The sequence below is a fragment of the Filicampus tigris genome, chromosome 2 (assembly GCF_054856515.1).
Source record: "Filicampus tigris isolate MCC_2025a chromosome 2, RoL_Ftig_1.0, whole genome shotgun sequence".
Lineage (NCBI taxonomy): Eukaryota > Metazoa > Chordata > Actinopteri > Syngnathiformes > Syngnathidae > Filicampus > Filicampus tigris.
The window spans coordinates 21,559,593-21,573,837 of NC_141218.1; the positions used below are offsets into that span (position 1 = coordinate 21,559,593).

Genomic DNA, 14,245 nt, shown 5'->3' on the forward strand with positions numbered 1-14,245 from the left:
CTATACACAATAGACACCGGAAAATAGCAGAAAAACGTCAGTCTCACGTTGGATCAAAAGCCAAAGAATAGAAAAGTGTCTTGAAACGGGTTTTAAAAATGGACAGAGAGGGGGCTTGCCTAACATTCAATGGAAGGACATTCCAAAGGGAAGGACCAGTAACAGAAAATGCCTCAGATCCCCTCTGAGGCACTGCTAGCAGCTCCTGGTCCGCAGACCTGAGGCACCGGGAAGGTGCGTAGGAGTGGAAGAGCTCGGAGAGGTACGCCGGGGCAAGGCCATTTAAAGACTTGTAAACAGATGGAAGCATCTTAAAATGAACCCTAAAATGCACTGGGAGCCAGTAAAGTGAGGCTCCCAGTTAGGAGGGAGCAGCAGCATTTTGAACCAACTTTAGACGCTTGAGAGAGGACTGGGTCAACTCCAAAATAAAGTGCATTACACTAACCTAGCCTAGATGTAACAAAGGCATGGGTGACTGTTTCTAAGTGCTGATGAGAAAGGAGGGGCTTTACCTTAGCCAGCTGTCTAAGAAAGAAGCTGGACCTAACAACAATGCTGATTTGCTGGTCCAATTTAAAACCGAAGTTTGAGACTGTTGGCTTTAGGTATGAAGTCAGAGGGCCCAGGTCAACAGGGTGGGATGTGGAAGAGCCACTGGGACCGAACACCATAACTTCTGTTTTTTTGTTGAAATTTAAGAAACGTCATTGCAGACAGTTTGGGGTGCAAGCTGCATTGCACCACTACCTGTCAGAACCAGGCCAATGGTTTGTGGGAGAGTTTCCACTGCTCGATGAAACCGTCCTGCATGCGATTTTGTTGCAACTGGTTGGACAAGTTGGTCAGATGCGCCTACAAGGAGGACATGCACTCCTCTTCCACTGAGATTGTTTATGGCTAGGTCCTTCGTATGCCGCCACAATGGCTCGGTCGCCGGCCAGGCAATGCCGTGGTCGAGTTATCTTTTCCGCATAGGTACGAGGATTTTGACTTTGGATGAATTCTGGCGCGGGGTGTGGTGCTTGTTGACATAATTCCACTATGGAACTATGAGTTGATAAGCAGTATAGAAAATTAATGGATGGGAAGTTCACAGAGAAACTCAGAAAGGTTAAATAAAACATGGCTTTTTCTAGGTTGTCTTGTTTTGTCCCCTTTTGGATTTGAATTCTGTTCAATTTGATGTTAAAGTCCAACTTGTTTTACCCATGTTCCACAAAAATTTGTTTGTGACTGTTTCATCCGACAGTGACAGTGGGATCTCTAGTGCGTCGTCGAGCAGCTACTTGGAGATGAGACCATGTCAGATGCCAAACAGGGAGCCATTACAAAGTAACATTGTCACTTATTTTATCAGAATTTTTCCTTAAACAAACAGAGCTTCATTGTCTTGCTAACATGATCGGCCTAGACGCTGCATGCGAGGAGACTGAAGAATGGCCGCTGGATTTGGATGACATGTTGAGGTTTTCCTATCAAGTGGCTCAAGGATTGGACTTTTTGGCTGCCAAAAATGTGAGTGTTTTTTGGTAGTATTTTAATGATCTCGTCATGCAAAGTGTCATCCGCTTCCTTTGAAATTCAAAAAGGTATATTTAAGGTGGCAAACATCTGTGCCATAGTCAAAGGTTCAGTGTTCGAATCTGGGCGAAGGCCTTCCTGTGTTTCCTTCCTTTGCATGTTCTTCCCGTGCTTGTGTGAGTTTTCTCAGAGTACTCAGCTTTCTCAGAGTACTCAGTTTTCCTTCCAAATCACAAAAAACATACACGTTACGTTTATTCAAGCCATGTGTGAATGTGCACTGGTAATTGACTGTCGACCAGTCAAAGGTGTACCTTGCTTCTCACCCAAAGATGGGATTGACTTCATCTCACCTATGACCCTAAACAGGATAAGGGGTGGAAAATGGATGAATTCTAATGTCTTTGTGATGGGTATTTACCAATTTATCCATTTGATGTAATCATTGTAATCCACATTGTCCACATTAGTGTCGCTGCTGAATTGGGGCAAGAAGCAGGGAACACCCTGGACCGGAGGTGTCAATTCCAGGTCCAGAAAGTAAAAAACCCTGCCATGGGTTGGCTTTAGCCACAGCTGCTTCGCTGCAGAAGAAGCACCTGTGGCTAAAGCCAACCAGTGGCAGAGTTTTTACCTTCTGGACCTGGATTTGACACCTCTGCCCTGGACTGGTTGACAGTCAATCATAGGCTTGATCAGGGATGGGAATTGATAAGAATCTAATGATCAATACTTGTCAGCCCGATTCTTTATCCATTCTCTTAACGATTCTCATTTAGTGAAGAAAAGAAATTACATGAAATTATTTCTTTGCCACAGTATGCAGTACAGTAACTGTAATCCAGGATGCACACAATCTGTAATGAATCCTTAGGAAGAAACAAATGCAGAGTAGGCCACTTACCAAAAGAGACCTAAAAACGTAATGCAATTAATGCGTACCAAGAGATCAACGTGCTTTAAGAAATTGTCCTGTTCCACTGATAATGGTCCAGAGAAAACAAAATATTTGGGGTTTCAAACCCAATTGTAAACACTGAGATTAAGAACAGTCAAATGGGATCTTCTAAATGTCATCATTCTTGCCAGGATATCAATTCTCTTTTAATCCACCAGTTATAGTGTCCACCCCCTGCCCCAAACAACCGACCCCCACCCCCCCAAGAATATTAATACAGTATATGACTCTTTGGCTCCTAACATTTGGGAATATTTACAGATTTGTTTTGCATTCAACTCAACCGAAAACAACCTTCCCTACGATTGTAGACATCGATCATATAGAAATTGCCACCAGGTGAGCATCAGAGCAGCCCCACCCACAGCGAGACCTCCACCCAACCATCCCATGACAGCCAGTTCTCAACACTTTCTTTCCCCTCGCTCTTCTCTCACCTTTGACATTACATCAGCCTAATCACAGCCGAGAACCAGGCACTTTAAGCGGCCAAGATGCTGGTTCTTTTTTTCCCTGTTACCTCCTATCGCATCCTGCTTTCCCCTCAGCCAAATCAAACCCAAGAACGAGAAATTTTAAGTGACTGAGCCCTGGTTTAAGTGCTGGTTGTTATTTCTTTCTTTCTTTTCCGAATAGATAATTGGAAACATCAGGCAAGCAAAGGATTCCTAGGAATCAAATTACTCATTCAATTACTCAATCAATTACTGAGAACCAATTTCGGTTCTCATCCCTAGAATAGGTGTTGTATTTGTCCCAATTCGTTGTAGAAGCTTCTGATGTGAGCTACAGTGACACCCGTTCTTCAAATAATTACCGTTTTGTTTTGTTTTTTTTTTGTTTTTTTTTTGTTTGTTTTTTTGGGGCAAGCCTTAAAATATCCTTCCCATATGCTTTAAACACACAATTAAACAAATTGTAAACATCTGAACAATTATTTTTGCAAGCAAAATGTATAGAAAATGTACTGAATTCAAATTTAAAACATTTGTTTTATGGTGAAAACCTAAAAACACCACTCCCACATGCTCTAATCACATTGAAACTTTGCTGTTTAACAGAAGACATGACATAACAGGGACTGTTGCGTTACCATTCACTGAGAAAAGCTGCTTTCTTGTGTGCAGTGTATTCACAGAGACGTGGCTGCTCGAAATGTTCTTCTGACGGACCATAGAATAGCCAAGATTTGTGACTTTGGCCTGGCGCGGGACATCATGAACGACTCCAACTACGTGGTGAAGGGCAACGTAAGCACACAGTTGTAAACCATATTGTTATTGGTGCCTACTTGTTTCATTGATTGGGATGTCATATCTGTTTGAAGGCACGTTTGCCAGTGAAGTGGATGGCTCCAGAGAGCATTTTCGACTGTGTATACACTGTTCAAAGTGATGTCTGGTCCTATGGAATCCTCTTGTGGGAGATATTCTCTCTGGGTGAGACTACTAACCCCCTAGCCCCCACACCAACCACACACACACACCAGTGGTGGCAAAAGTACTCACACTCTTAATATCATTAAACTTGCAGATAAAGAAAAAAAAAACTCATTGATACATTGATTCATTTCCTGAAGTTTGCAGTGTTAAAACTGCTAGCAAGACCATAATCAGGCTCATCACTAATGTGCACAAGTGTCAAACATGGCCAATCATAATGGTATGCAATTATGAAAGTGGATAGTCTTGATAAATAGTCACAGAGAACACTGTCAAACTACAAGAAAACATCGCTGCTAGCTGCTGAGTTAGCATTAGCACTGTAAACAAACCAACATTAGCCACGGCTCCTGCATTTGTAGCATGACTTAAGTTATTCGTAATGGTGTGCTACTATAACACTTAATGTTACCAGTTTGACATTTCATCATTTTGAAACGTGCAATCAATTAAAAATCAAAAGTGGCGATAAACATACCTGTAGAGCAGAAATGTAGCTAATCTTTTGTCATTTATGAATCCTCTCAGCTGCCTGAGGTCCCTTTGCTCTGTTTCTGTTTGCTAGTCTTTGTGACCAGCTGTTGGAAAACTAGGCATGGGCATTTTATTTTTCCGGATCTAGATATTCTGCTGTAGTTTCAGCAAAGCTCCTGAAGCCCAAGGTGACAGGTCATTTCAAGGGTGTCCTTGCTATGCTTGTGCCCAGGAGTGCTTGGTAAATGATTGACCTCTCATCAGTCATGCTTTCTGTCTGTGATTGTTTTTTTTACTCGGGTGCAGCGATTTCTTAAAAATGACATTAAAGCCACAAAATGGGTGAGGGAGGGCTGATTTATTTTTTCACAGATTGTTTTCTCACACACAGTCCGGGGATCTCATTTTCTAAGTGATCCTATACCATCCTACTATTAGGTCAAATTCACACACAGACACACGCACGTACGCTCGCAAGCACACACACACACACACTGTACACGTCTACTCTTATGTTGTGGTGCTGCTTTCTCACGTGTTTGTGCTCCATCAGGTAAGAGCCCTTACCCCAGCATGGCTGTGGACTCCAGGTTCTACAAGATGGTGAAGCGAGGCTACCAGATGTGTCAGCCAGACTTTGCCCCACCTGAGATGTAAGCTTCACCACCTTTGTGAACACCTAGTATTGACTGCTAAGGTTAAATGAGACCCTCGATTGAGCTGAATATTGGCACTTATGCAATAGGTCTGTATGTAAACATATGCACTATCAGCACTAAAATTCACCCCATTCAACATATCTTAATGACACCCATTATTTATGAGCGGATTGTGTTTTTTCCACACATCAGCCCGCTACGTCATTGAGAGAAGGAGACAAGCATTGTAATACTGTTTGCTAGCTTGCTTTATCACGTTGTGTTGTCACCTAGTATCTGAAAACGGGACCAATTGTCACCAAAATTCATATGCACAGCCCTACACATGTCCACTTCAACCTGAGAAAATATAAAAGCGATTGGCACAACATTGTGGATTTTATTGTCGTTAAATGTGAGCGCCTATGAGGAAAAGCCATTATCACCTCTAACCAACCAAAAATATTGTGCTGATTGTTTTCATATTTTTGCAGGTTAAGGTGGACAAGAGTATGTGCATATGCATTTTGGTGGCAGTTGGTTGTAGTTTTCAGACATTAAGCGATGCTCGAGTTTTGTTAGACTCCATAGTCCCCGCAGTTAAGTGGCTCCCACCACTGCTGCTGTCGGGTCAGTAGTTAGTGGGACGATAATGGCTTCTTACCGGCTAGAGATGGATCTTATTATATAATGTCCTACAAACAATTCAGCTTGCAAAAAGCCTCGCGAATGCATTGTGCTCATAGCCTGGGGACTTATCCAAAAGATGGAAAAAAAAAAAAAAAAGATCCACCATGAGAGAAACTGCAAGTAAGCTGCTCATTTCCTCATTCTCTCATAAGTGAGCCATGGAGAAACTAATTGTGATATTTTCAGAGGTTGAAGTGGGTATAAGTAGAGACTTCCGCAGATATTTCGGTGCCGATATATTTTGGACAATTTTGGACATTATTATCGATGTATGTTCAATGATTTTGAATGGACAAATTGTGTCCGGTTCCTCCGCTTACTCCCACCAAGACATGGGAAGAAGGAGGGGGGCGTAGCCATACTGCTGAAAGAAAGGGACGTTTTGAGAGTACAGTAGTTAGTTATTTACCGATTTCTTCAAAACAAATTGATAAAATTGAAATTGCAAGCTAATATAAATTTACTGATCAAAAAACACATCGAGTTTTTGAGTTTTTGCTGAACCGACCTTTGAGATGGATTGAGGCAAATAAGTATTAATGATAGATGTGGAGGATCAAATTATGGATGACAGATTGCTGTCTAAATAGCCAGACTGATTGTAGATTTTAGACAAAGTATGAGGATGATTGGTAGACAAACAGTGAGCTAAAAAGGCAACGGAAAATATAGAAGAGCGTTTTTTCCTCTAGTGAGTGTGTGTTCGTGAGCGTGTATACTTATTTGTCGCAGCTGTCATACCACCCCGGAATAACTGTTCTGTGGAAACGGTGCAGAGGGAATGTGAGTCAGTTCCCAATCATCTGTTGTCCGTGTGAGTCAGGCCTCAGTTCTGCCTGTTAGCCACATGATCGCCATGCTGGTAAGCCATGGAACTGCTATTTCACGGCAGCAAAAAACAGACTGAGGCAGGGAACAAGTCTCTCTTGTCCAAGCATGTAAACACTTCCTTGTAGTTTCCCTTGTTGTCATTGGAGCTTTAACCCTTACATACTGTACTGTTCAAGTCAATTTTGAGCCACAGTGACATTTGACAGCAATAAAAATGTAGTAAATGTCATTTTTCACCCTAACTTGAAAGCTGAAAATATTTTAAATTTATTGTCCTTTTGTACAAGTGGTACAAAGTTTGTGTACACTGTCAAATTTGACCCGTGTGTACAAAAGTAGATTTATCAGAGGGTTAAATCAAGGAAAATTGTGGGAATCTTGAAATTGAAATAAAACGCTGTATTTCTCACGAGACAGTGGTAACTGTGTTGGGGCGGCTGAAACAGTCACAAAATTGTCTGGTCTGTGTCTCCACCACATTTGCAAGGGTTCCTATGAGAACATGCACCTGAAAGGTCATGGGAGAATCTGGAAACAGTCAAAGAGTAGAACAGCGGAAGAATGATCATACATGCTAAACATAAGAAGTAGAAGTCATACCAAGGTCAGAGGTGCCTTGACCAGAGCTGGGCAGTCCGTCCCTGGGCCGGACCAGTCGGACCCTCCGGCCCGGCCGGATGCCCATTTGCGCATTTGGGGTGGGGGCTGACAAATTTTAAAAAAGGGCTGGACTAAGCATGACCGGAAGTGGATTTTAGTCCGGCCCACTAATCGTCCCTCATGCGTTTGACGTGGTCGCGAGGCGGCCAAATTTCATCTCAGCCTACTCAGTGAAAGGCTTCTTTTTAGGCTTCTTTCTACTCCCGCGTCGGCGTGAGCGACAAATGCCGCATTGATTCACGTGAGCGACGCATTGTGCTGTTGGCGACAGGTCTGCAACACATGCCACGCACGCATCAGGAATTGTTGCTGCTCAGATCGGTCCATTATGTCACATGTTGCGATGACATACTGTTTCCCACACGGAGAGGAGGACAGCATGCAGCACGCAGCTCGTTGCTGCTGCGAAGCAAACTAGTTTGGCAGCGGCGTGGGCGTTATGTCACGTATGTGTGTGTAAAAGAAGCTACTCACCCACGTTCCCCCTTAGCCGCCACCTTCCAGATCGTTTTCGCAATAAAATTAAATGCATCGTCTGGTCATCTCGGTCCCTTTATGGTTGTAACAGGCATGATATCCATTGTTGTCACTGTCTTTTTGAAGCGACGCCCCCCGACTTGGAACGCAACTCTTTCAAAACAACTTGTCTCCATGAGTATAGTCAAGCTGCTCGTAGGACTCAAGGATGACGCTGGCACATCAAGGTGGAGTTCATGCACTTCTTCTGGCGTCTTCCCTACTTCAGGAAATCCCCTCCTTCACACTTCCCGGCCTTCAAAATAAAAGCTTGCCAGCAAACCACTACACAGCAGTTTTGCTACGGCGTATTTCTGGAAGTAGGAAAGTGCATGATGTGCCATACTTGAGTGCTGCACGCAGCTTGAATAAACTCCCGGACACAAGCTCTTTTGAAAGAAGCCTAAAAAGAAGCCTTTCCCTGAGTAGGCTGAGATGAAATTTGGCCGCCTCGCGAGCACGTCACACGCATGAGGGCCGATTAGTGGGCCGGACTAAAATCCACTTCTGGCCATGCTCAGTCCGGCAGTTTTTTTTAATTTGTCACCCCCTACCCCTCCGCCCCAAAAATGGGCATCCGACTGGGCCGGAGGGTCCGACCGGTCCGGCCCAGGGACGGACTGACCAGCTCTTTAAATTAGCCAGCTAATGGTCTTCAAATAAACCTCTTCCGTTAGCATCTCTCCCGCGGCGGCGGCATGCACGTTTTTTTTTTGTTTTTTTTTTGAGGTGCGGGGGACGGAACGGGTCAGGGGGTGATCATTTTTATGAATAAGGGCGGGGGGTCGCGGCCAGAAGGGTACCCAGGTCAAGGGTGGAGGGTCGCGGCAAAAAAGGGTCAAGTGCCCAGCTCTGGCCTTGACACAGGCGCGAGATCTGCACTTACAAAAAAGTACATGCAATGAACGATGGATTGTTGCATTGTAACTAACCCTTTTCAATTCTTAGGTAAAATAGGACAATCACATTGTTTTATAGCAGTGCCACTTTGATGAATGAATAATCATCCATCTGAATTGGAATTTATGAATGACAGAGAGGCAACTGATATATTTTGAAAAGATCTGTAGTTCATAATTTGTCCTAGAGTAGACAATTATTACAAGGATATTTGTTTATTACAAGTGTTCAATGTGGCTACCATCTGCAGCATGGGCAACATCAATGCCATCAGAGAATTCCTCCCAGATGTGTATCAGCATATCACGATCTACTGAGTTGATTGCTGTTGTTATTCGATGTTTGAGGTTATCGAGGTTAAAGGGTAGCAGTGGCACATAAATGCATATGCCCACAGTCCGGGGATCTCGCAGGTCAAGCATCAAGAGAAAATTCAAGCAGAAGGGCTTTTGCTGATTACTCGCCATTTCGAGGCTATCAAACAACTGAACATTGCCGGAGGAACACTGCCAGTCCAGAGCTCTTGTGGCAGCCATTCAAAACTTCGAAAACTGCTCTTTCAAATAGGCAATGACTCATTCCCTGATGATGTTTATGAACTGAAGCATTTAAATCCAATTGATCGTTTGCAGACAAATACAAATGTTAACAAAAATGCAATTTATAGAGCATAATAGTTTTACATACAGAAAACGGAGTGAAGAAAATATTAATAAAGACTAAGTTGATAAATGAACATTTCATATCAATTTGTACCTTTACTAAAGAATCTTGATGGCATAAGCAGTGAGGAGAAAATGGATTTCCGTGGTTTGCTATGAGTTTTGTCTTGAATTCAGCAGTTGTTCTCATCCTTATTAAATGGCTGGCGCTTGCGCCATATTGTTTAAAAAGAGTTCAGCAGATGGAAATGCTTATTTTGCAATTCGTGGCAATAACAAGTTTCCCACTCTGCTCGGCAACACTGGCATGTCGGGGTAACATTGGCGTGACATAATATCAAATGTCAAGCCTTCAAAATCAAGGCATGCTTCCAGTTTCACTAAACTTTCTTTGGCTCCATGGCGGCTTGTTTATGAGTCCTAAAAGGTAACATAAGCCACCATGCAGCCTAACAAAGTGTGGTCAAACTGTTATTGTACTTTATGCTTTTATTTTGAAGGTCTGACTAGTGACAAGTTGTGTTATGCTGGTGTTGCCTGAGTGTTGCCGGGCCAGCCAGGAGGGTTACAGCCTTAAGCCATCAACAAAAGCTTGCTTTGTGGAATGTCCAATGCCTTCTGTTGAACCCCTTCTACTCATCGTATGAAATGCGTCCAATAGAAGTGCATCAATTCCGGGAAGTGAATGGCCGAGACACACGTTTTTTTTGTACGCAAACCAAGCGAATTTATGAAAACTGTGAAAAAATTTAGACGGAAAAGAAATGTTCAAAACTGAATTGTACAAAAACTGTGACCTATGAAAACTAAGGTTCCAGGGTAAAACTCATAGTTTGTAGTTTGGTTTGGAAATAATACCGTACTTTTTGTGACATCAGTCCTGACACCCATAGTATGTGCGCGTGGAAAATGAACAGAGATGGGCGCTTTACCCTATTTGGCCGGTCCGTCCTCCGTTTGTGACCTGGGCACCCTTCACGTCATCATCCCTCCATCCGTATTCATAAAAATAATCATCCTCCGATATCCATCCATCCTCACCCTTTTAAAGCGCTTCCGTCCTTACATCCCGTCATTCCGGCCCCCCACCGCCTCCCCCAAAAAAGCGTCCGTACATGATGCCGTGGGAGAGAGGCTAACGGCAGAGGTTTCAGAATTCATGAACATTATTTAAAGCTCATTAACTAGGTAATTTCCTGTTCACATCCACTTACCGGTTGGCAGTATCTTGAGTGGATTGAATTGTTTACAACTGTTTAACCGAGAGGCGGCACGGTGGCCGACTGGTTAGCACGTCCGCCTCACAGTTCAGAGGTCGTGGGCTCGATCCCGGCCCCGGCCTCCCAGTGTGGAGTTTGCATGTTCTCCCCGTGCCTGCGTGGGTTTTCTCCGGGTACTCCGGTTTCCTCCCACATTCCAAAAACATGCATGGTAAGTTGATTGGACTCTCTAAATGTCTAATGTTACTGCAAGGAACACACATGAAAAAGAAAAAAAAAAGTCTCTCCGATGTTGTCGGGCAGTTAACAAAGGCGGCTACGTGGTATCGCAGAAGAGAGCAATGGTCTTTCTTTTTAAAAGAATCCAACACAACAAACTAGAGATGGAGGAAAACCCACCTTTGTCCTTGCTTAGTCCGTCCTTTCTTAAAAAGCTTCTTGTCCTCTGTGATACATTCTGAAAATGACCGTTCCGTCCCTGAGACGGAATGCCCATCTCTGAAAACGAACAATATAACTATTGGTCACTGCCCCAAAGCCATCAAAGGGAACACCTTGAAATGGGATGGTAAATGATAATGGTCAATGGTCTTTCACTTGGTTAGTGCTTTTCTAAGGCACTCAAAGTGCTAACAATGACTCCATTTTACATGTAGTCAATAACACTTTCAAAACCGGAATACTGTTTTAGCACTATTCCGGTTGCGCAAGGACATGCGAATGCCCGCAAAAGGCCGATTAGGCTCATATTTCAGTTTTTAAAAACACAAATAAGACTCCTTACTCCTTTTCTAACCTTTTCTAATATTTGGGTATATAAACGCATATCGGAATATCAAGATCGACAGAGACATTCATTTGTGTTCTGCGAATGCTCTATTTGCAAGGAAAGCAACGACTTTACTAGTGTGGTGAAAGACATGAATAGAATGTCTTTTATTGATGGTAGAAAGCAAGAAGCAGAAATGACGTCTATTTGCATCAGGACTTCCGTGACATCCCGATTGATCACAATTAGCATGTACACGGGAGTAACTGTCTCCTCACGCATGCGAACGGGCTCCAAATGTTTTCGAAACAGGAATTTTGACCTTAACCCGAATATTGACAGCATATAGTCACTGTCTCCTGTTTACTGATGATGCGGCATCGCGAGCAACCGGGGGTTCTGTATCTTTGCTCAAGGACACTTCGATATGGTCACAAAGGCTGAGGATCGAACCCGCAACCTTCGGGTTTGGAGACGACCCACTGTGCCGCCTGGGCCACGTCGCGCCTTCAAAAATGAAAATCCTTCTTTTTACTCTTTCGCTTCAGCTACGACATCATGAAGATGTGCTGGAATCTGGAGCCCACCAAGCGCCCCACTTTCAGCAAGATCAGTCACTTGATAGAAAGGCAGCTCGGCGGCGAACAAGCGCAACAGGAACAGGTGAGCTCGGCATCTATTTTCGGCTGAGACCATGTGACCAATTATGTGGTGCGAACATTTGACACGCAGTCCTGAGGTTGGGGGGTTCGGATCCGGGATCGGAACTTCCTGTGCGCAATGTTCCTCCCACGCTTGCGTCGGTTTTCTCAGTCCTCCTCTCGTATTCCAAAAACAATCAATATATTGTTGCCTCATAATTGTTCAAAGGTGTGATTTCAATCCTTGTTTGTCTATGTGTGCCTTATGATGGGCTGGCGACCAGTCCGGGGTGTGTGGCCTGCCTCTTGTCCAAAGTCAGCCGTGACCTTCATGAGGATAAGCGGTTTTAAAACAATAAATGAATGGACGGACCATGTGACCATTCAAATCTAGCCCAGACAGGAGATTTAATCAAGTGTGCTGTCAAACCGATCCAATTCCATGCCTTTCCTTTTAGATAATATCTCCCAGGGCACATTAGAAACAAAAGTCATGCTTTCTTTGTTTTCTGTCTCCAGCACCTTGACCAACTAAATTCTGTTGGCCCCACAGCTGATTTACCAGAATGTGCAGCAGCAGCAGCAGCAGCCGGAGCAGCAGCAGCAGCAGCAGCAGCAGCAGCAGCAGCAGCAGCAGCCGCAGCAGCAGCAGCAGCAGCCCGAGCAGCAGCAGCGGGTCACGGAGGCTGAAGAGTGCGAAGAGTGCGAAGAGTGCGACCCGCCCAAGTGCTGTGACGGCCCCTGCGAGCAGTCTTGTGACCCCGAGGAGGAGGAGCAGCCTTTGATGAAGACCAACAACTATCAGTTTTGTTGAAAATGGTTGCCGAACGGACGAAAGCGCCGTCTGGGACCTCCGCTCTTGTCAACAAAAACATTGTTTGGTTCGTGGACTGTTTCAGCGCAATCGGTGGAGGAGTAATGCAACTCCATCAATCCGCTGAAGTTCATAAAATTAATATTGTACATGACAGTATGTTTTTCCCCACAGGAGTGAACACCTGTCGATTCTGTATTTTCATTCCACGACAACCTCACGTAGGCAGTCAAAAGCAAATAAATGACGACTGTGTATAAAGCGCCTAGACGAGCTAGGTTTTCTTCTCCGATCACTTTAATTGACCCGGCTGTTTTTTTTCTTTTTTTTTTTCTTTTTTCTACTGCGTGCCAAATGGACTGTGAAGGAGGCAAAGAATGGCAACGTTGTTTTTGCCTTCCACTTTTTAGTCATAGTCGGAGCTCTTGTGACACCATTACAGTAGCCGTGGCTTGTTGGCAACATGTGATCACCCCACTCAAGTCAAATCCATTATCCACAGGTTCAGGACTGTATAGGGGCGATGCAATATACGGAAGTGCCACGGCAACTAGTGGACCCAAGATAGAAAAGATGACTAGTGTTTTATGCTTGACAATGTGAATGTTTTTCAGACTTTTTATGCATTTCCGTTTAGAGTTCGATATAATCATGACCTTTGACCACATGTAGCTGTCAGCCTACACTGCCAACTGTATAAGCTGTGAGAGATGTGTGCCACATGTTGCCTTTTCAAATGTACTTGCATCTGAATGCGTGAGATTTTTGATCATGTAAATATATATCTCCCGATGTATATCAAGAAGTATCTTTATTTTAGCATTTAGGAAAGGTTGTGGATATTGTAGTGGAATGCACAGTTCATAAACAAGATGTGTGGTTTTGTGCAAGTGAGACAATCTTCGATTATAATAAAAGCTTTAGAATGAAACTCCAGTGTAAACTTTTGTCCTCGGGTTTGCTTTTTGATTGCAACTCTTCTCCTGAGTTCCCCTTTGATAATGAATTCACTTCCTCTGATCTCCATTGTTTTCCACAGTTTGGCAACAAACCCAAAACTCAAATAACCGTGATGCATTCAAGTTACCCTTTGGGAGGTTGCGACTAAAATAGTGCTTCTTTTTCTGTGAGTACACTGAAAAAAAATGTTTTTGTTGAATTTACTCAGTTTGTCAAGTGGTTGTGCACAATAAAATTATCTAGATTCAGATACTTAAAAATGTTATCTGGATCCAGATCCTTTTATTTCGTTAAACCACTTGACGAAATACAATTGAGTAAATTCAACAAAAAACATTTTTCAGTGTAGCATGTCACTATCATAATTGCTTTGAAGTGACTTTTACCCTACAGAGATCAAAGTATGCACAGAATGAACATGCCTTTAAGTCAGCGTTTAGTTGTGTTTTAGTTTTAATTGTTTTAATTGAGTGGCAAAAACATCTTGACAAAAATTCCACAATGATTTTCTGTACAGTTCAATACAATGTTCTAAATACATGCTTA

At 43.4% G+C, this 14,245-nt stretch overlaps 1 protein-coding gene across 2 annotated transcripts in view; it reads left to right on the plus strand.

Annotated features, from left to right (window-relative positions):
* csf1ra (colony stimulating factor 1 receptor, a) overlaps positions 1-13,670 on the plus strand; it is a 29,809-nt gene extending 16,139 nt beyond the window's left edge. The window contains exons 16-22 of one of the 2 annotated variants that reach the window (XM_086023280.1): positions 1,253-1,335; positions 1,415-1,518; positions 3,610-3,732; positions 3,810-3,921; positions 4,952-5,051; positions 11,833-11,947; positions 12,445-13,670. In XM_086023280.1, coding sequence (XP_085879406.1) covers positions 1,253-1,335; positions 1,415-1,518; positions 3,610-3,732; positions 3,810-3,921; positions 4,952-5,051; positions 11,833-11,947; positions 12,445-12,615 — 808 coding nt within the window. In that variant the 3' untranslated portion in view covers positions 12,616-13,670. The remainder of the gene's footprint in view (positions 1-1,252; positions 1,336-1,414; positions 1,519-3,609; positions 3,733-3,809; positions 3,922-4,951; positions 5,052-11,832; positions 11,948-12,444) is intronic. The other variant, XM_086023279.1, reaches the window with a different exon arrangement.
* The last annotated feature ends 575 nt before the right edge of the window (positions 13,671-14,245 follow it).